The 21,304-nt window shown below is 43.3% G+C and overlaps 1 protein-coding gene across 3 annotated transcripts in view; it reads left to right on the top strand.

Annotated features, from left to right (window-relative positions):
* ankhd1 (ankyrin repeat and KH domain containing 1) overlaps positions 1-21,304 on the top strand; it is a 33,499-nt gene that overhangs the window by 11,011 nt on the left and 1,184 nt on the right. Inside the window, exons 4-39 of one of the 3 annotated variants that reach the window (XM_088343455.1) lie at positions 1,978-2,125; positions 2,233-2,380; positions 2,469-2,702; positions 2,777-2,871; positions 3,132-3,287; positions 3,475-3,556; positions 3,833-4,024; positions 4,110-4,219; positions 4,310-4,397; positions 4,649-4,776; positions 4,861-5,004; positions 5,090-5,231; positions 5,322-5,581; positions 5,729-6,016; positions 6,096-6,537; positions 6,700-6,839; positions 6,930-7,041; positions 7,272-7,417; positions 7,488-7,630; positions 10,950-11,163; positions 11,411-11,586; positions 11,968-12,130; positions 12,207-12,302; positions 12,383-12,499; positions 12,587-12,755; positions 12,883-13,079; positions 13,155-13,302; positions 13,387-13,501; positions 13,591-13,743; positions 13,822-13,992; positions 14,799-16,329; positions 16,467-16,632; positions 17,048-17,173; positions 17,251-17,502; positions 17,987-18,171; positions 21,128-21,295. In XM_088343455.1, the coding sequence (XP_088199581.1) occupies positions 1,978-2,125; positions 2,233-2,380; positions 2,469-2,702; positions 2,777-2,871; positions 3,132-3,287; positions 3,475-3,556; positions 3,833-4,024; positions 4,110-4,219; positions 4,310-4,397; positions 4,649-4,776; positions 4,861-5,004; positions 5,090-5,231; positions 5,322-5,581; positions 5,729-6,016; positions 6,096-6,537; positions 6,700-6,839; positions 6,930-7,041; positions 7,272-7,417; positions 7,488-7,630; positions 10,950-11,163; positions 11,411-11,586; positions 11,968-12,130; positions 12,207-12,302; positions 12,383-12,499; positions 12,587-12,755; positions 12,883-13,079; positions 13,155-13,302; positions 13,387-13,501; positions 13,591-13,743; positions 13,822-13,992; positions 14,799-16,329; positions 16,467-16,632; positions 17,048-17,173; positions 17,251-17,502; positions 17,987-18,171; positions 21,128-21,295 (7,345 nt within the window). Of the gene's footprint in view, positions 1-1,977; positions 2,126-2,232; positions 2,381-2,468; positions 2,703-2,776; positions 2,872-3,131; positions 3,288-3,474; positions 3,557-3,832; positions 4,025-4,109; positions 4,220-4,309; positions 4,398-4,648; positions 4,777-4,860; positions 5,005-5,089; positions 5,232-5,321; positions 5,582-5,728; positions 6,017-6,095; positions 6,538-6,699; positions 6,840-6,929; positions 7,042-7,271; positions 7,418-7,487; positions 7,631-10,949; positions 11,164-11,410; positions 11,587-11,967; positions 12,131-12,206; positions 12,303-12,382; positions 12,500-12,586; positions 12,756-12,882; positions 13,080-13,154; positions 13,502-13,590; positions 13,744-13,821; positions 13,993-14,798; positions 16,330-16,466; positions 16,633-17,047; positions 17,174-17,250; positions 17,503-17,986; positions 18,172-21,127; positions 21,296-21,304 lie in introns of all 3 variants that reach the window. The other 2 variants (XM_088343454.1, XM_088343453.1) reach the window with 2 other exon arrangements.

Genomic DNA, 21,304 nt, shown 5'->3' with positions numbered 1-21,304 from the left:
AAAAACGTGATCAGAAATCACTTCACAGCAAAAAGTAACCTCTGCCATCAAGGTAAAAAAGTACATCTGCTGGGTGTCAGTGAGACTCACTGTTGTCTTCTGAGCTTGCATTCAGCAACACAGGTTCGCCTCCTAGGCATTGCAGTAAAAGTAACCAAATCTGTGTTGGAAAAAATAACATCTGATGTAGCTTCCAATGTCTGCCTATTTCAGAATATTTATCAATGAAAATGATGCTGTTCACAAAGAGTTGTCCTTTTTTCCCTTGTATCATCCTTTTCATTGTAAATTTTCAGGGACTTTCCCCAGAACCGACTCTCAGAGCAGAAATGTCAAGCTTGTTTTTTTTATTGCAAGTTACTTCCCTTGAGGTGGTTGATTTAAAAATGCACGTGTAGTAATAAGTGGATAAAACATAACAATATGCATTCTGTCAATTTTAGGACTCAGACACTAAAAGGAATACAAAAGTTGTGATTGCTTTAGGTGAGCCTAATTTTAGCTTTTACGGAATGTACTCAAAGTAAGGAGGACTCGGCCTGACATGCTTACTGACGATTTAAACCAATTGCTTGTTCAGATAATTTGTTGCTGGATTGAAGACATTGACCCCATAGTGTTCCTGTAAAATTCTCCTAAAATCCCAATCTAAGATGTACCCAAAGTAAATTGAATGTTGTTGAACCGTTTGGAGAATATGGATGGTTTTGGTATCATTTGAAAGGTATCGCTTTGAAGTTTTGTCCCAATCTGAAATAATCACTACAAGTGCTACTAACATTGAGTAATCTGTGTTTGGAACACAAGAAATAAAATGTTTTTATTCTCGCCTGAATTTCCAATTAAGAGCCTGCAGATGCGTTTAGCATCGGGCATCTTAGCTGGAACACTGGTGAGACAATAGCTTGAAGCGTTACCTGGTACTTAGCCAAATTTGTGTACAATCTGAAAAACTTGTATTTTATTGTTTTCTAATTTTACGTCTAGGCGTTTCCAAAAGTGACCATTTTGGAGACAATCGGTTCACAGCCCTTAAAACTTGGCATTCATGTATATTACTTTGGCCAATTTTTAGACATTGTGAAAGAGTTGTAAATCTTTGACTTCTCTTTCCAGAAGTCAATCCATGATTGTATACATTTGCACGTAATAATCACGCGTAGAAATGTATTCCGGGTTGCATTTACACACGTTTAATTTCTGCTCTGATTTCAATACAGCCCGTAAAATTGCGTAAAATTTGTTTGAAAATTTTATTGGCTAACCAATGTGTAAATCCACATTTGGAATCAGTCACTATTGGCTAAAGATTTTTTAAGTCGAAGTAGGTCATGACAATTTTAAATCACAAGCTAAGGACCGTGGAAAAAAGCTTGCAATTGGCCTAGAGTCGGTTCAATCAAAGGTCGGAGGCTAACGTTATATCAGAAGTAATCTAAATAGTCCGTTTATTTTTAAAGGGTATTTATGGAGCCAAACGGGCGGAATAAAACTAGGATTGTCGAACAATGCAGAAATGCTTTTAGGCAGATTTTTTTTAAATTGGCATTATTGTGTTTTTGGAGTAAATATTTTACACTTTTGGATTCACTGGACTCTCGTGAATGTAACCTCATCATATTTACGGGGAATATTGTCATGAGTAGAATTTCCCAGCAATTTTCGGTGATTTATACTGGCTTTCTAGATTCCGGGTATCTTGCTTTAGCCTGATAATGATGTTTTTGTAATGAGTATATTTTGGAACGGTTATCATATCTTGAATTACGAGATGAAGCTTTCTAATAAGTATTTTAGTGACCGGTGACATCGTGAAGACACAACTATCTTTTTCAACATTATGACGTTAAGGGGTTAAATTAGATTTTAAATTTACTTGTAAGTGATTGTGTTTGTCTTGTAAATAATGTAAGTTTTAGGCGCATATATGTTCACCTGTCAGAGTGGCAGTAATTGGAACAGTCTGCTTGTTTTCAGCCGTAGTTTAGCAGAGGCCTGCTCAGACGGTGATGTTAACGCTGTGCGCAAACTTTTGGATGAGGGGCGAAGTGTCAACGAACACACCGAGGAAGGGGAGAGCCTGCTCTGTCTAGCATGCTCGGCTGGCTACTATGAACTTGCACAGGTATGTCCAACTGAAATGCATGCTGTAAAATAAATAATCTTAATTTTTAATATAATGCTGTGATTGTTTTTGCGTGACTGTTATGAGTTTATTTTGTTCTCAACTAGGTCTTGTTGGCCATGCATGCCAATGTTGAGGATCGGGGTATAAAAGGGGATATTACGCCACTCATGGCTGCTGCTAGTGGTGGCTATGTGGACATTGTCAAGCTGCTTCTGGTACACGGAGCAGATGTAAACGCGCAGTCCTCCACAGGTGCAGTCTCACTTAAAACAGTTGAATTTTTTTTGTTATTTGTGGCCTTGCCCTTTTTAAATCTACCTATGTATTTTTTTACCTCCAGGCAATACAGCTCTGACGTATGCATGTGCCGGCGGCTTTGTGGATGTGGTGAAGGTGTTGCTCAAAGATGGTGCTAACATCGAGGACCACAATGAAAACGGACACACACCTCTTATGGAGGCAGCCAGTGCTGGACACGTTGAGGTCGCGAGGGTACTCCTAGAGTATGGCGCTGGCATTAACACTCACTCCAATGAATTTAAAGAGAGCGCTCTCACACTTGCCTGCTACAAAGGTATGTAATAATCTTAGCAGAATTATTACACCCTTTTCTTAACAGTTGTTAACAAGTGTCCCCTCACCATGCAGGTCATTTGGATATGGTGCGCTTTCTGTTGGAGGCTGGTGCAGACCAAGAACATAAGACTGATGAGATGCACACAGCCCTAATGGAGGCCTGCATGGTGAGCATATGACCTTAGACGTTATTTGATTAGATGAGACATTGACTCCAATTCCTTTAGTTCCATTAGTTTATTTGCTAAGATTAACTATACTTTTTTCACGAAGCAATGCCTTTCCATTGAGTCAATGTTGTATCATATTTTTTTTATTTGTTTGAAATCTGGTGAATTCATTGTGAGTACATCACTGGTTAAGCCCAAAAAGGTTACATGTTTATTCAGGTGCTTATCTCCACGTTCTTTGTGTCTCGCTGTCCCAGGATGGCCATGTGGAAGTGGCACGGCTGCTGTTGGACAGCGGCGCGCAGGTCAACATGCCAGCAGATTCTTTTGAGTCACCCCTTACCCTTGCTGCTTGCGGAGGACACGTGGAGCTGGCTGCCTTGCTCATAGAGAGGGGAGCCAACTTGGAGGAGGTATCTAAAATAAATGCAATAAGCTGGCATAAATTACCTTTTGAAATTATAATCGTATATGCCATACAATGGTTGTGATCTTTGTTGTAGACAATGAGGCATTACATTTTCACACGATCTGTATCTGCTCTGCGTTTGTGTGAAACATGTGGTCTTCAATTCTTATGATGCTTTTTTTTGTGTCCAGGTTAATGATGAGGGCTACACTCCCTTAATGGAAGCTGCAAGAGAAGGTCATGAAGAGATGGTAGCACTTCTACTTGCACAAGGTAACACAGCTTTGTCTATAAAAGCTGCAAATTTAAGGCATACCCTCTTGTTACAGCCCAAAAATTAAGTGTTTTTATTGTTTCACTTTTTTACCATTTAATGTGAAGTCATATTATGATTAAGTATTTCATAACGCCCACCGGAAGCAACACAATAGTTTATCAACTCTTTAAATAGATGTTTACAAGTTCAGGCAGGAGTGTTAGTCGTTATTTTTCAACCTTCATGCTTGGTGCCTGTTGTGGTTTATAAAAATGGATCTGCTTTTTGTGCAGGTGCTAACATCAATGCCCAGACAGAAGAGACTCAGGAGACAGCCCTTACTCTAGCATGTTGCGGAGGTTTTTTGGAAGTAGCCGACTTCCTTATAAAGGCAGGGGCTGACATTGAGTTGGGGTGCTCCACTCCGCTCATGGAAGCGGCACAAGAAGGCCATTTGGAGTTGGTCAAATATCTTCTGGCTGCAGGTGTGTAGGATGTTCGAGGCTATAAACAGGGCAATTTCAAGTTTGTTTTGATTGCAATTGTTGTTTGTCTGCTTTTGTTATCTAGGGGCCAACGTTCATGCCACCACAGCTACTGGTGATACGGCATTAACTTACGCATGTGAAAATGGTCACACAGATGTTGCGGATGTCCTGCTGCAGGCTGGAGCCAACTTGGTATATTTTAATCAACCCTGTTCTATGATAGCCAACATAAAAATGGTTTATGTGAAAAAAAAAAACTAAAATCGTTCATCTTCCTCAAAGGAACATGAATCTGAAGGTGGCCGGACACCCTTGATGAAGGCAGCAAGGGCAGGGCATCTGTGCACAGTACAGTTCCTCATCAGCAAAGGTGTGTTGTTTACAAGTAATAGAAGTACTCCGCCCCCCAAAAATAAAATGCTTCAAAAGCCAACTGCCGTAGTGAACGAAGATGTTAGTATTCTTTGAGGCATTTTGTAAAAACTTCTTATATATATAATTTGATGATCTCGCAGTTGTTTGTTTTCTGAGAAAATAATTTTTCATAATATTTTTAAATACCTTTATGATCTGGTAATATAACTGAGACTTTTACACTTGTTTTCTCTATATGAAATCTAGGTGCAAATGTGAACAGAGCCACTGCCAATAATGATCACACAGTGGTGTCTCTGGCCTGTGCTGGAGGACATTTGGCTGTGGTAGAATTGCTGCTAGCACATGGGGCAGACCCTACACACAGACTCAGAGTAATGTGCATTTTCATTCATCATAGATTTTGTTTTTTTATCTGTCGAATCACAACAATTTTAATATTTTTTCCCCATCTACAGGATGGTTCAACCATGTTGATTGAAGCTGCTAAGGGTGGCCACACCAATGTTGTGTCCTACTTGTTGGATTATCCCAACAACATCCTCTCTGTGCCAGCCCCTGACCTGTCCCAGCTCACACCCCCCTCTCAAGATGCTTCTCAGGTAAATGGCCTGAAAGTGTCGTGCACGTATCCTGATTTTATTTTCATTTTATCTGCTGCAATATAATTAAAAATTGTGGTCTTAGGTTCCTCGTGTCCCATTCCAAGCTCTCGCTATGGTGGTTCCCCCTCAGGAGCCTGACAGAGCACCATCAAACATCGCAACACCCCCACCTGTCTCTGGCAAAGATGTTGTGTGCCTATGTAACTCCAAACCTTTTGAAAGAGGTAAGAAAGAACTTCTCAAACAAAACACCTTTTGTGTCCGGTTATTTACTTGTTAATTTAAAACAACCAACTTAAAATATTCCAATATAGTTGCCTCAAAGCAGAGACAGGCAGCACTTCAGCCCGGTGCCCCCAACTCAGTTAGAGGGCCGGAACCAGACCCTCTGCCACCCTGTCACCTTTGCCAGCCTCTGGAGTGCATCGTGGAAGAGACTGAGGGAAAGCTAAACGAGCTTGGCCAACGAATTAGCGCTATTGAAAAAGCTCAACTTCAATCACTAGAACTCATCCAAGGGGAGCCACTCACCAAAGACAAAATTGAGGAGCTGAAGAAGAGCCGAGAAGAGCAGGTAACAGATTTTTCGCTACAATAATTCAAGGGCTTGTTCATTGTCATTTATTTTAATGTCAAAACAAGTCATCTGAATTCTGTTCTTTACAAACAGATAACATCACAGATTAAATTGGTAAAACAGTGATCTTTCCTGTCTTCTCAGGTTCAAAAGAAAAAGAAAATCTTGAAGGAGCTGCAGAAGGTGGAACGCCAGTTGCAGCTAAAAACACAACAACAATTCACCAAAGAATACATGGAGGCAAAGGGTTTAAAGGAGGACCAGGAACCTGGACAGAGCCAAGGCCCGGGTCCAGGGCCTGGAAGTACTTCTTCTGTTCCTGGGGTGCTTCCTCTTATGCCAGCTGCACTAGCACGCGCCAGCTCTGACACTGACGAAGAGGCCAACAAGGACGGGGAACCAGGCGATATGCCAGGAGACGACGAGGAAGAGGTTAATTTATATAACTTTTAAGTCGTATATTTCATTATTACTTCTGCATCACTCTTGGCATGTTTTTGTTAACATGGAGGATGAAGATGATTATGAGGATGATGATGAAGATGAGGAAGAAGAGGATGGGGTAGACGAAGCTGTTTCAGAAAATGATGCAGAAGGAGAAGAGGATTACACCAAACTTCCTCAAGTGGGCACCATTCTCTACAGAGATGGTCCACAGCAGCCTCCGCTGCCCCTTTCACCACAGGCTCATCCGCCGCCGCCTCCTCTCCCGGCTGCCTTCGTTCCTGTCCAGCCCCTGCCGGACTACAACCTCGCAGACTACCCTGGAAGTACGAGTCCTGACCTCCAAAGGGTGCTGGTTGGACAGCAGATGCTGGCCCAACAACAACCGGGTCAAGGTCAACAGTTGTCTGGATTAGCTCCTGGAATGATACCTCAACAAGCTCCAGATGGGCTCATGGTTGCCACTCCTGCACAAATGCTTGCAGATGCGGTTGATGACCTCATGGCAGGTGGGTGCATGACTCTTCACAGTACTTATTGAGAAAGTTTATTTATTCACATTCCCTGCTGTTATTTTCTGGACTAGAACAGTGCTTCAGAGGCATGGCTTGAAACAAATGTGGCGTTGACTAGGTAATGCTTCTTCTAACTTTCTCGTTTTGATGTTTCAGCTGTGAGCAGCCGCGTACCCATGCTGAACACTACCACCTCACCCACACCCTTGTCCCAACCACCCACGCAGACGTCTGCCAACATCTCCTCGCCACCATCTGTGCTACCCCTCTATCCTTCAGTTGACATTGATGCACATGTAAGCCATTTTAACATTTACCAATAAACCTACATTACTATTACAAGTGAGAATGCTCTAGTAATAATTTGATAATATTTTTTCCCCCAGACTGAGAGTAACCATGACACCGCTTTAACATTGGCCTGCGCCGGAGGGCACGAAGAGTTGGTGTCTGTCCTTATAGCACGGGGAGCCAACATTGAGCATCGGGACAAAAAAGGTGCAGTGGGATCTTTTTTCACGAGTTCTATTTTCTATGACTGCAAACCAAACAAATGTTTCCTATTGACCTGAATGTTAATCGATGAATTCCCTTTAAGCCTCTTTACTACATAATGTTTACCTTGTTAAATGCGTCTCAAACAAAATTTGAAATGGGGAGTCCTTCGTTCGTCAGTATCAAAATTAAGGTTTTTTTAACCAGCGCATCTTTGTCTCTCTTGTGCTCAGGTTTTACTCCTCTCATCCTGGCTGCCACCGCTGGCCATGTTGGTGTTGTGGAAGTTTTACTGGACAAAGGTGGCGACATTGAGGCCCAATCTGAGAGGACCAAAGACACACCTCTCTCTTTGGCCTGCTCTGGGGGTCGACAAGAGGTGCAGTAACACTTCTTTGCTATATCAAACTTTGTTGTACTGACACATTTGTTTGCTGTAATTAAATCAGGTTGTTGAGTTGCTGCTGCTACGTGGTGCAAATAAAGAACACCGCAATGTTTCTGACTATACGCCGTTGAGCCTTGCAGCCTCTGGTGGTTATGTCAATATCATCAAGATACTACTCAATGCTGGAGCTGAAATTAACTCCAGGTAGGTGCACTTGCTGTAGGCTGTTTACTGCCGACATAGTTGTTTTCTTATTTCATGTGTCGATTACATGTTTTTGACCGATAAGTGTTGCGTGCGTGTGTGTATAAGAGAGGGTTTTTATACTGACATTTACTTAATTTGATTTAAATATTTATCTTGGAAAATCAAAACCTGTCAATCCACTTGAGCAGTTATTCTTAACTGAGAAAAGAAAAATATAGACCTGAGATTAATGTCCAATCAAAACGAGACTATGCAATTAAAGATTAAGAAAAGTTACCGTAGATTCACGACCATAAGGTGCACATAAGTCTCTGATTTTCTTCAAATTGTGCTGTGCGCCTTATTGTGCTCTGTACTCTGTGTGATGTAAAGCGACGGGCATAGACCAGCCTTAGGGTTGGGCGTTCGCCCCAAGACTGGAAAGTCACAGGTCCGAGCCTTGGTCGAGTCATACCAAAGACTTAATATTTTGGGGTGAAATTTGTTTTTGTGAGATAGTTTATATTTCCATCTAAATGCGACTTCTGTGACCTTTATGCATCTCCTGTGTAAAAGTGTACCACCTGTGCAGAAGAGGACATGTGAGGTCACACGCAATGCGTCCATTGTTTGCTAAAGCACACATGGATGCTAACGCCGCAGTGTATCGTTTAGAGGGAGGAAATGAAGTAAGGGCTAGTGTAATAACTAATGGCGTTTTCAATAAAACGGTTGCTGAACTTGGACAATTGGCCTCAACAGAGGATTTTCTCCTATTTTTTTGAGGAGCATGGGACTTTTTAACAGGATTTGAGAAGTGGAACGTAACGAGGATCTGGTGATAGGAGGGGGTAATGCACTAAAGAGATGGATGGCAACCACTGGTGAACCTGAGAAGTGGGAGAAGCTGTAGCGTATTTAGCAGTTTGTAAATTATTGTGCTACCGGAGGCTGAAAAGTGTTGTAAATCCAAAACCTCACTTTCCCTCCCATTGAACACTTTTTTGTTTTCGTCGGCCATGGTTTGTTGATTTCTACGCTACGTGTATGAACATGTAAACCGGGCAGCCGCAAGATAATTGAAAATTAATGAATTGATGTTCACAAGTAGAGGAAACTCCGACAAGTTTTTATCCATTATACTTTGTAATCAATGCTTGAATAAACCACAAGCCATCTCAGTTTTGTTCCCGCTGTATATTTAAATACGCACAGTTGTATATGTTGTCGCCCTATCGTGTGGTGCACCCTGTGTACGTGTTAAATACAGAACTAGAACCAGCTAAGGAGACTGCGCCTTTTAACCAGAGCCTGACCGATTATCTGCACTGATATTTAGGATTTTGACGGATATAAACTTTGGCTTTTTTTAAATTATTTTTTTATTTAACGGGCCGATTTTTAAGGCTCAGAGCTGCCCAGCCTTTCCATTGCTACTACCCTTTCCGTCCCCCCACCTCTCTGCTTACTACCCACCCTGCGTCTTTGATTGGATAAGTGATGGGTTGCAGAGTCACTGAAGCAGAAACGGTCCCCACTCCGCACTGTGCAGTCAGACAGCAGACCGTAGTGAGAGTACAGACATGTAGAAGGTAAACAGAAAATGTAATAAACATTCCAGTCACGACTATAACAAACTTTACAAAGAACAGGAGTAAACGGCAGCAGCTACACTAACTCCTGAGTCCCAAAATCCCTGTGAATCAAGCTGCTGATAATATTGAGCTTTTAAAAAGTCTGTGCCGTAGAAAAGTGTGTGTGATTAAAGAAACCGTAAAAAGTGTAGTTACCTTATTTAAGGAATGAAGATTCTGGTGGAGACTGATATATTAGCTTTTATTATACCTTTAGTTTGTCAACCAAGCGTGTGTGTTTGTGATTGAGAGCATTAAAAGCGCATTAAAGGCGGACTGAAAAGCTATTACCAAAACATTCGTTTTTCACTTTCCATTGGCTTTTGCAGTTTTTGTTTTGTCTTGTTGGTTGTATTAACATTTTTATTTATACATATTGTAAAAAAAAATCTGCGCTATTTAAGAATTCATGTACCTTTTATATGAGTTGTTGCTAAGCTTAATTTTATTTTCCTGCTAGTTCCTGTTAGTTTTTGGTTTAAGTGAAAGATTATTCTTGTTGTGTTGAAATTCTAATGTATTTACTGTAAAAGGTTTCAGGGAGCTATTAAAGTTTTATCTACATTCATAACAAATATTTTTTTGTTTCATTTTGCATTATTAAAAATGTATTACGCCTGTTTTTAAGCTTTTAGAGCAGGGGTCGGGAACCTTTTTGACTCAAAGAGCCATAAAAGCAAAAAATATTAATTTTATTTTGGGAAAGAGCCACACCATATATTATGAGACAAATTTACTAAATTGCTAAACCCACGCCCCAGACAAAAGCTTATTCTCAGCACATTTATTTATGATGATTTGATAAAAATTATGAAAAGAGAATAATGCCAGAACCCCTGTCCCAAAATCAACAAACATACCACTTTAAACTTGTCTCTTTCTTGCAATTACTCAAGATCGGTTAAACTCATTTTGACCCTTTTTTTCATACATATTGGTTTCAAAACCAGATGCAAGCAGTTATTGTGTAAAAACGTCACAACATTCTGCAAATAGGGAGCCTGATGAGCTCACTTTTGGCGCAGACGGCGTAGGGCGAAAGATGGGAGGGAGTGCTTGCACATTTTGCATAGCTCCACCCATCCCTCCCACTCACCCAATCAAATGACTTAAGTTCTCTTCCGGTGTTTTGGCGTATTTACAGTTCTGTGGATTCATCATAAGGTATCTGAACACTGAACACAGATTATATAGTGTACTTTTATATAAAGGATTCTTTACCGTTGTACAGCCAAAACAAGTTTTTTTCACCCTTTTTTTGTGTGACACCTTGACTGTAAATTGTAGTGAAAAACGTGCCCTATATAAACTGCGAAGTAATTCCATGTTATTTAGCTTTGGTTTGGCTTTGCGTGTACCTGAATAGGATAGACATCTCAAGTTTTGAACAAGATGGAGAAATTTTGCATGCAATCAAATTTGTCTCTGAGCCACAGATACTCATAGAAAGAGCCATATGTGGCTCGCGAGCCATTGGTTCCCGACCCCTGTTTTAGAGCAAATAAATATCGACTCCCAATATCGGTTACCGGCCTCCTCTTGATACTAACAATCAGTATCTGCCCTAAAAGCCCATATCGGTCGATCCTTACTTAAAAAAACGTTGCGCCCTATGATTGTGAAAATACAGTACTTTATAGTTAAGGTATTTTGTGTTTTTTCTCCTGCAAATGTTACATAATTTTGGACCACTTTCCCACCAGGACTGGCAGCAAACTGGGAATCTCGCCTTTAATGCTGGCAGCAATGAATGGTCATGTACCGGCAGTGAGATTGTTGCTGGATATGGGCTCAGACATCAATGCTCAAATTGAGACCAACAGAAACACAGCCCTGACCTTAGCCTGCTTTCAGGGGAGGGCTGAAGTTGTTAGTCTGTTGCTTGACCGCAAGGCCAATGTTGAACATCGTGCAAAGGTGAGAATTGATTTACCCAACTTTTCTAACATATGAACGAAGGTTTCAACAATCTTACCATTTTCATACATTTTGGAGAATCTACGTTTTAGCACATCTCTTACAAATTAAAAGAAAAAAAGATCAGTAAATGGCTGGAAAATGGTCATATGCATGTAATTTGCTTTGATAAAATAGAAGACAACTTTGGCTCACTTGCAGATTAAATTATGTAGTTATTTAAACCATGTTTTTCCCCGTCTTGCAGACTGGGCTCACTCCTCTGATGGAAGCTGCTTCGGGAGGCTATGCTGAGGTGGGCCGTGTGCTATTGGATAAAGGTGCTGATGTAAATGCACCACCTGTTCCTTCATCAAGGGACACCGCACTTACCATCGCCGCTGACAAGGGGCACTACAAGTTTTGTGAGCTGCTTATCAATAGGTGAGTGCTTAGAGTTATTTCCAGGGGCCTTCAAGTGTCCGTCATTTACTATTTGTAAAATTATCGAACATTATAAAGTATTGCCAATAGACTGTTATCCATGATTAGCCAACATTAATGGTGGAACAAACATGCTGCCTTTAGAGTTCTTCAAAGGTTTTTGCTAATTTTATGTTCAACATCCTACACTGAGCATTTCACAATATTAAGAAATCTCAGATAGTGAAGTTATTCCTCAAGTGTGATTTGCACACTTTGTAGCGTCGTTAGTATTTTAGTCATTGCAAGAATCTTTCCCCGTGTGTTTTAAAACTTGAGCTTTCAGTGAATATCAAAGTACTTCAATGCATTTTTGTGAGTCCCAGTACCTTTGCAACACAGGGGTGCCCATATTGATGTACGGAACAAGAAAGGAAACACACCCCTCTGGTTGGCAGCAAACGGTGGCCATTTTGATGTGGTTCAGCTCTTGGTGCATGCAAGTGCTGATGTTGATGCAGCTGACAACCGCAAAATTACACCTCTGATGGCTGCATACCGCAAGGTTTTGTTTGGTCTTTTGTGATTTAATTTGTCAGATATTTTGGGTCTGGTATCAACTGATTGAATTTATATTGTAGGGCCACGTGAAAGTGGTACAGTATCTTGTCAAGGAAGTCAATCAGTTCCCATCTGATATTGAGTGCATGAGATACATAGCCACCATCGCTGACAAGGTAGGCCATGTGGTAAATCTGACAATACTTGTTTTTTCCCTCACCAAAGAAATTCCCCAAAACTCGCAATGTTATAACAGGAGCTTTTGAAGAAGTGTCATCAGTGTATGGAGACCATCGTCAAAGCTAAAGACCAACAGGCAGCTGAGGCCAACAAAAACGCAAGCATTCTCCTCAAAGAGCTAGATCTGGAGAAGGTAAGCCTGACAGGGCTTTGTTGTGCAGCATTTTCCTATTGTACTTTGTGGTTTTAATTGTTTTTTTTAAATGGGCGTGTTCAACAGTCACAAGAGGAGAGCAAGAAGCAGGCTTTGGCTGCTAAACGAGAGAAGCGCAAGGAGAAGCGCAAGAAGAAGAAAGAGGAGCAGAAAAAGAAGCTGGAGGAAGAAGAAGGGCATAAAACCAAGGGGGATTCATCAGATACGCAGGCTCTGAAAGAGGATTCTGCTGAAGGTGTTTTTTATGAGTCTAGTACATTATTAGTAGTTTTCGGGTTCAATTGATAGACATTGGTACTACATAGTTCTGCTTGGTGCAATGGGCTAAGCAAGTTTCTCACATTCCCTGCATCTTTTCTCAGAATCGGAGGTGCCTATTGAGCCTCCCAGTGCAACAACCACCACTACCATTGGGATATCTGCAACCTCAGCCACTTTCACCACAGCTTTTGGGAAAAAAAGAGCAAGTGTAGCCACGACCCCAAGTACCAACCGCAAGAACAAAAAGAACAAGACCAAGGATTCGCCGAATGAACCTATCATTTTGCAGGATCCGCAGGTGTGTAGATTTTTTATACCTTTTAATAGTAAATTGTGTTCAATTTCATCTGACACTGTATTTTGTACCTTTTAGGTTGCACTAGCACAGCAAAAGGCTGACAAGAACAAGATCCACGGGGAGCCCAGAGGCGGAGGTGGAGGCGTGACTGGTGGCAACAGCGACTCGGACCCTCTAGACAGTACAGACTGCGCAAGCGAGAGCAGCAGCAGCGGCGGAAAGAGTCAGGAGCTCAGCTACCTCCCTGACCTCACCTCATCCACCTCATCATCCTCATCATCCTCATCCTCCTCTGCTCCATCCTCAGGGGCCGCCCAAGCGCAAACCATTGTGGTTGGCCCAGAAAAAAGACACTGTCCTCAGTCTTCAACAGAAGGCAAGATGGACAAGGTCACAGTCTCCATCTCAAAACCAACTCAAAAGTAAGTAACTACTTGTTTTAATGCAAATGGGCACTCAACGGTTCTATTTCAGATCTGAGTTGAAATTCTTCCTGCCCATTTATTTACAGAGCTCCAGACCTGCATGAGTCGGTATCAAACTCTCTGCCCTCCCCATTCAAGACCATAACTCTTCCGGTTACCTCACCCAACAGTAAGCTCAGTCTTACAAGCCCCAAGAGGGGACAAAAAAGAGAAGATGGCTGGAAAGAAGTTGTCAGAAGGTAAGTGTTTTTTTTAATTTTTTTTATAAATTTCAAATCCACTGGCCCATTCATTTATTCTATTTTTCTTAATTCTAGGCCTTTGTTCTCCCTTGCCAGATCGAAGAAACTTTCGGTGCCAGCTTCTGTTGTGTCACGAATCATGGGCCGTGGAGGCTGCAACATCACAGCCATTCAAGATGTGACGGGAGCTCACATCGACGTTGACAAACAAAAAGACAAGAACGGAGAAAGGATGATCACCATCAGGTAAATATAGGGGTTGAATTAATCTTGTAAGACCCAGATTTATAAAAATAGTTTCAACCACTTAGATGGAGGCCTTCAGGGAATAAACTATATGTTTGCCAAAAATGTTCTTACAAAATTTTATGAAGTTCTATCTCGTCCCTATAGAATTCTTCTTTAGGACTATGCAAATAAAGGTGACTTGACAGTGAGAACGAGTTAACAGTACAACTTTGAGTCAATGGGGTACAAAATTTCCTGTCAGTACATCCCTGTTGGTATTCATCATTAGAACAGGTGCAAATGTTAATATCTCAGAAAAAAAACTCTTGCATAATGAATTGCGTGGTACAGTAAATAACACAACTATTTATTATTTGTATTGTTGCTGAGCTTCTCATATTGTAAAAGTTCTACCCCTGTGGGCTGGCCTTATGTCCCACCCAGAATCATTGTGAGTCCAGCTTCTTTTTCTGCTCCCAATGATTGTTGTTGTGATGAAAGTCAACAACAATGACAAAAGTTTCTACCAAGATTGAATAACATAGCAGTTCTGTAATAAAGTCGTTAGTGGTTTGTTTTTTACAGATTTTAAATGAACATAATACATGTATTCTGAGTTTAATATTCGAGAACTGGAAAAATAATTGATGCATAAATAGATTAGGCAGGTATAGTTGCAATTAAGATTTTTTTGTGTACGACCGTAGAAATCATATACCTTGTCAGGAGTATGTCACAGGTCCAAAGTCCAGCTGTTCATAATGATTTTAAGAGCGTATTTAGCTTAGCTAGTGTTCCTAATTACGTTCACTTTGTCGTTGCAGAGGAGGCACGGAGTCGACACGATACGCAGTCCAGTTGATCAATGCACTAATTCAAGACCCAGCCAAAGAGCTTGAGGATCTGATCCCTCGCAATCACATTAGAGTACCGGGCTCCAAATCATCATCGTCCTATGGAAACAGCTCAGGGGGCGGGGGTTCAAATTCGGGACAAAAATCCCTCAACTCAATGACTACCTCCTCTGGTGTATCCTACCAGCCGTCTTCAGCCTCTTCGTCTTCATCCTCTCAGGCTGGAGGAAAGTTGGGGAAAGGGTTATCATCCAATGTCAGGCAACCTTTCCCAGTGTCGCTGCCACTTGCCTACGCTCACCCTCAGCTTGCCCTGCTGGCAGCTCAGACCATGCACCAGATCAGACACCCTCGGCTGCCCATGGCACAGTTCGGTGGCACTTTCCCTCCTGCCGCCAGCACTTGGGGGCCCTTCCCCGTGCGACCCGTCAGCCCTGGTAGCGCCAACAGTTCACCTAAACACAATGGAGGTGGTGCGGCTGGCCAGGCTCGGCCTAATTCCAACCCTATTGAGCATGGAAACACCGCCAGCGCAGCACTCACCACCACCACTAACACCACAACCACCAGTGCTCCCAGTTCATCAACAACGCCCGCCTCATCTCACCCTCCAAATCCCACCCCCTATATCCCTCAGGCAAGTATCCCTACCCCTTCTTCAGCCAGAAAACAACTCTTCGTCCCCGATGCCAAGTCTTCAGTCGTCACCGCTGCCTCGGTTGTCGCGGTTTCAACCAGCAGCGGAAACATTGTAAGAGGGGCAGGGTCATCTGCAATTCACAGCTCTGCGCCGGCCCCAGTTAATTCTTCTCAGCAGCATGTGGCAAGCATCCTACAGCCTCCCCTGCAGCAAGTGAAAACGGAGCCCAGTGCTGTTATGACGCCCGGAAAAGAGAAAAACCCTCAACACGCTGAAAGTCAGCCCGTTGCCGCCAGTGAAGGCATCGCCTCGGCAGGCTTCACCGCAGCTTCCGCGGCTTTACCTCCCAAAGCGGAATCTCGCCAGCAGTTGCCTGCCCCATCTGCATCCATTTCATCTGCAGAGCCCTCCCCGGCGCACATTAATTCCCAACCCAACTCCCACCTCACCGCAGTCCCTCCTCCTGTCCTCTCACACAACCTCGCACACCCAAGCAACACGTTGCCACACTTTTCAGCCCCAGCGCCAAGAGTCTCCCATCGTATGCAGCCACCGGGGCCTTACTATTCCCTTCCTGAGCAGCAGCAGATGCAGACACAGCAGCAGTCACAGTCTGTGTTCGTGCCCTTCAACCCGCAGCAAGAACCTGTTAAGCAGACCCAAAACCAAACATCGCAGCCTGCAACTTTGCCTTTACAGGCTCAAGGCCAGGCTCAAGGCTCCCTTCAGGTTTCTTCTAATCTCAGCATGATGAATGGTACGCAGATCCAGCATGTGGCTAATGCAGGGAAGCAAATGCCACACAACTTCGGTCCTGCTGGCCTGTTCAATTTACGCAGCATCTTCGATAATAATAACCAGGTACTACATATTACTCACTAATACAAACCATTAATGAACCATTTTAAGTTTGTTGTGGACTTACTTTAGTGAGAGAAATGGCATTTCCGAGACTGAAAGTATCCATGCTAATATTAACCATTTGTTCTATCTTGCAGGTGGGTAACAATCAGGTGTGGGGTCACCTTCCTGCTCGTTCACCTCCAGAGCCTCCGGCCTACGTGAACATGGGCCAGATGGAGAGCATGATCCCTCCTCCTCCTGACAACTCCAAAGCTCCAGGTTACCGCTCTGCCTCTCAGAGGATGGTCAACAGTCCCATCGGTATGAATATTGTTTAGATCTGTAAAAAGACAAGAGTTCACCACATTTGTGACAGACGGTACTTTTGCAACGGTAGTTTGGCTAATGACCAAGATTTAGAGCTCATGTATTGTCAGTTTATTTGTATTATTAGCAGTTAGACAAATAATCAAGTGTAAGATACAAAACTTAAATTGTGGCGCACATTAGGACCCAATATTTATGTCAATGTATGAAACGAACCACTTAACAATAGAAATGTATATTATGATGTAATGGTCTGAAACAATGTATATATGATTTTAGTAATTAAACATCCACCCATCCATTTTTTTTTCACTGCTTATCCTCACTAGAAATTAAACATGTCTGAGATATTTGGGTGCTTTTCTTGCGATGGCTCTATGGTCTAAATGCATATCGTTTGCATTTGCAGCACTGACCAGCTACGCCACCAGTATCTCTGGGAGTCCGGTGTACCTCCATGGTCACACGGGAGTCGGCACGCCTTCATTCAGCAGGCAGCACTTTTCTCCACACCCCTGGAGTGCCTCTACATCGGGTGAGATTAACTAAACCCAAATAAAGATTATTTTTTATGTAGGTTGTATGTGTTGACGTTCGCTTTCCCTCCATCAGGCGAGTCTCCAGTTCCGCCTCCGTCAACGGTGTCAAACTCGGGCCTGTCCACATCAGGCGTGGCCCCGCCGCCCCAGCCCAAGCAAGGCGCCTCTTCACAGCAAGACCGGAAGGTTCCTCCACCCATCGGCACAGAAAGACTGGCTAGGATCAGACAAACTGGATCGGTCAACCCCCCTCTGCTCACCACCAATTACACAGCCTCTGTTGGGCAGGGAGGCATTTGGTCATTTGGTGTTGGTAGCAGTTCAGGTTAGAGGAGTGTTTCTCAATTTATTTTTTGTCAGGAATTAGTCTCGCGCTCTCCATAGCAAGCTAACCAGTCTCTCTTCCTCTCTGCCTCCGTGGTCACAGTAAAGCCACATGTTATATTAGCTTCGGGAGACTTTTGGTTTCCTTTCATTCATGACCCTCTCCTTTCCTCATCCCTGTTACATATTTTTTTCATGGGGTCATTTTATGCTCTGCTAAACTTTGTGTCTACATTTCATAATCATACTCTCTGCTATGCGCAAAGCGCGGATGCTAAATGCAGACAAACACTACCCCTATAATGTTGTTGAGGTGCAATTGCACTTGATTCTAAGAGTAAAGAAAAAAAATTCCCCGAGGTCAAATGTGGCCCCCAACCACCCCACTTCCTCCCTCGACTGAGCCTCGTGAAAAGCACTGGGTTAGAACAATATTGTTATTGACTTCTGTTTTTGCTTGCTAAAGCAGTAACCTGTCGTTGCAGAGGGCATGTCCGGTTGGTCTCAGCCGCTGATGAGTAGCCACATGATGCATCCACAGCTACAGGCGGAGCAGTCTGCCTTCTCTCAGCACCAACCTATGGAGCAGGATGATACGGGCATCGCTAACCCCGCTAATAACTTCCACCAGCCTCAGCACATGCCCAACACGTACATGGATTTCCCAAAGGTAATGCGAAGCATAAGTTCCGTGAATTCCGGACTACAGAGGGCACCTTAGTTTTTGAATGAGCCACACCAAATCCTAACCAGCAGGCTTATGTAGCCATAAAAATGAACGTCTGTAAAAAACAATGCATTCACGTCCATTTCTTACATTTTGAAAGTACAGAGAAGGTAACACGTTGTCTCACAACTAAGAACCTCGTTTGCCGACTGTCTGCAGCATTCAATCTCAATCAACTAGCTCAGTAGTTAATTTTAATTCTTTTTCCATTAACTTATACTCAGGAGTGTGACAAAAATTATACATAAATGCTGGAACTCTTTTTGACAAAGTGTTTTCTGAATTTTTCAGTGTGGTAGCAGGCAACAATTATCTGGTATATTTTTCCCATCTGGCCAAAAACTGACATCATATTAGGCTGTGATTAGTCAGCTAACTATCTGCCTGATAATTATCTGGTATCCCCCCGACTGCTGAAAGCCTGTGCGTCTGAGCTGGGAGACCCTCTACAGCGCATCTTCAACCTGAGCCTTGAACAGGGGAGGGTCCCTCAGTTGTGGAAAACATCCTGCATCATCCCAGTCCCAAAGAAATCAAGACCTGAGGAACTCAACGACTTCAGGCCGGTCGCCCTGACATCACATGTGATGAAGACCATGGAGCGGCTGCTGCTGCACCACCTGAGGCTACAGGTCCGTCACGCCATCGACCCACTGCAATTTGCTTACCAGGAGAAGGTGGGAGTGGAGTATACATGTTACACCGATCCCTCTCTCACCTGGATAGGGCGAAGGGGGCTGTGAGGATTACATTTTTGGACTTCTCCAGTGCCTTCAATACCATACAGCATCTGCTACTGAGTAGGAAACTGACAGAGATGGGAGTTAGCTCACACCTTGTAGAATGGATTACTGACTACCTGACAGGCAGACCCCAGTATGTGAAACGGGGGGGCTGTACATCGGACACTGTGGTTAGCAGCACAGGATCTCCGCAGGGGACCGTTCTCTCTCCGTTCCTATTCACTCTATATACATCGGACTTTAAGTACAACTCTGAGTCCTGCCATGTGCAAAAGTTTGCCGACGACACTGCGATCGTGGGATGTATCAGAAACGGACAGGAGGAGGAGTACAGGAAATTGATTCAGGACTTTGTTCGATGGAGCGACGCAAACCACCTGCACCTAAACACCACCAAGACCAGAGAGATGGTGGTGGACTTCAGGAGAACCAGAACTCACCCGGTTCCTGTAACCATCAAGGGAGAATGTGTAGAAGTTGTCCAGACCTACAAATACCTGGGTGTGCAGCTGGACAACAAACTGGACTGGACTGCCAACACAGAAGCTCTATGTAGGAAAGGGCAAAGCCGACTTTACTTCCTCAGAAGGCTGGCCTCCTTCAACATCTGCAAAAAGCTCCTGAAAATATTCTATGAGACAGTAGTGGCAAGCGCCCTCTTCTATGCGGCAGCGTGTTGGGGAGGCAGCGTCAAGAAGAAGGATGCCTCTCGTCTCAATAAACTGGCTAGGAAAGCGAGCTCTGTTGTGGGCAAAGAGCTGGACAGCCTAACAACAGTAGCTGAGAGACGAGCACTGAAAAAGCTGAGGTCAATCATGGACAATCCATCGCATCCACTACACAGCATTATCTCCAGACAGAAGAGCAGTTTCAGCGACAGACTGCTGTCACTGTCTTGTACTACGGACAGACTGAAGAGATCTTTTCTTCCTCATGCCATGAGGCTCTTTAACTCCACCCGGCAGAGTAAAGGCCCACATTAAACCACACCACCTACATTGGATATTACCGAATCTTACTGCAATATGTATTCTGTGTAGCACTATTTAGTTACTCTATATAACACGCTACAGTGGGCATTTGCACGTCACACTGGGTATTTGTATATTGTATTCTTTTGGCTTTATTATTGTACTGTTCTCAGCTCAGGGATGCTGCTGGAAATATGAATTTCCCTTAGGGGATGAATAAAGTATCTATCTATCTATCTATATCTATCTATCTATCTATTATCTGGTACTCCTCCTCCGCTTGTAACGAGTGCGGTATCTATAAGGACTTTTTAAAATCTAGTAGTAGCAATACTCTGTCTCTTAAATCACTTTGGGAGAGCTTAAGATCAGCCGCATGGCACAGCAAGTCCACAGGCTGTTGTGATTGTCCAGGTTACGGAATTTTAGTCATCTCAGTACATTGAGTTTTATTGAGATTTTTTCCCCCGCATTCCTGCTTTTATGTCCATGCCAATTTAATATTGACTGCTACACTTGTTGATTGAGGTTAGCATCCGCGGACAGAGTGCAATTGATTGTGTTAATCGCGGCACAATGTGTTACTTTTCTTAGACAATTTCCCGCTGATTCTGCCAAGATTCCGATCTTACTCCATATGGACAGTGGGAATCTCGTTCATCCTTTTATGTGCGTCACTAATAAGATGGCGAGGCATTTGGCCATTGAAGGGTGTCAGTCATCCCGCTCTTTACCCACACCTCATTGAATTTCTTCACTTTGACATTCAGAGCACATGGCAGAAATTACAATGCGTCATCACCTGCGGCGCGCCCCCGCAATTTTTATTTTTTTAAATAGTTGCTTTCCACTGGTGTGCACCAGTTCTAAGTCAGTAACTAGGCGACGGCCAATTATTCCGCCGGGGACACATCAACACGGGGCCTTGACAGGCACCGCAGATGGGGGAGGTCTGCCTGAAGGGCCCAGTGCATGTCCGAAGTCCCCGCTGACATCCTTGCGACTATTCGCCTCTTAGGAAAAAAAAGAATAAGCCATATCGTAATGTAAGCTGCAGTGTTTAAAATATTGAAAAAAGAAGCGACTTGAAGTCCGGAATTTACGTTATCATCATTCCTTTCTGATCTTACTCTGGCAATAATAGGCATTCGCTACATTAAAATATCCTCTGTTACCCTGTGTCAGGGATTACCTATGTCAGTGTATGGAGGAACCATGCTACCCCCTCATCCGCCAATGGCAGAAGGACCCGGGGGCCCCATGTACAATGGTCTGCATGCAGGTGACCCCGCCTGGAGTCCCATCATCAAAGTGGTTCCGAACAACGCTGACAACACCGACCCACAACAGCAGGTGAAGTCG

Source organism: Urocampus carinirostris, chromosome 9 (genome assembly GCF_059441175.1).
Source record: "Urocampus carinirostris isolate Australia breed hairy pipefish chromosome 9, RoL_Ucar_1.0, whole genome shotgun sequence".
Classification (NCBI taxonomy): Eukaryota; Metazoa; Chordata; class Actinopteri; order Syngnathiformes; family Syngnathidae; genus Urocampus; species Urocampus carinirostris.
Note: the sequence above shows the minus strand (reverse complement) of the source record. Positions and strands in the feature narration are given on the sequence as shown.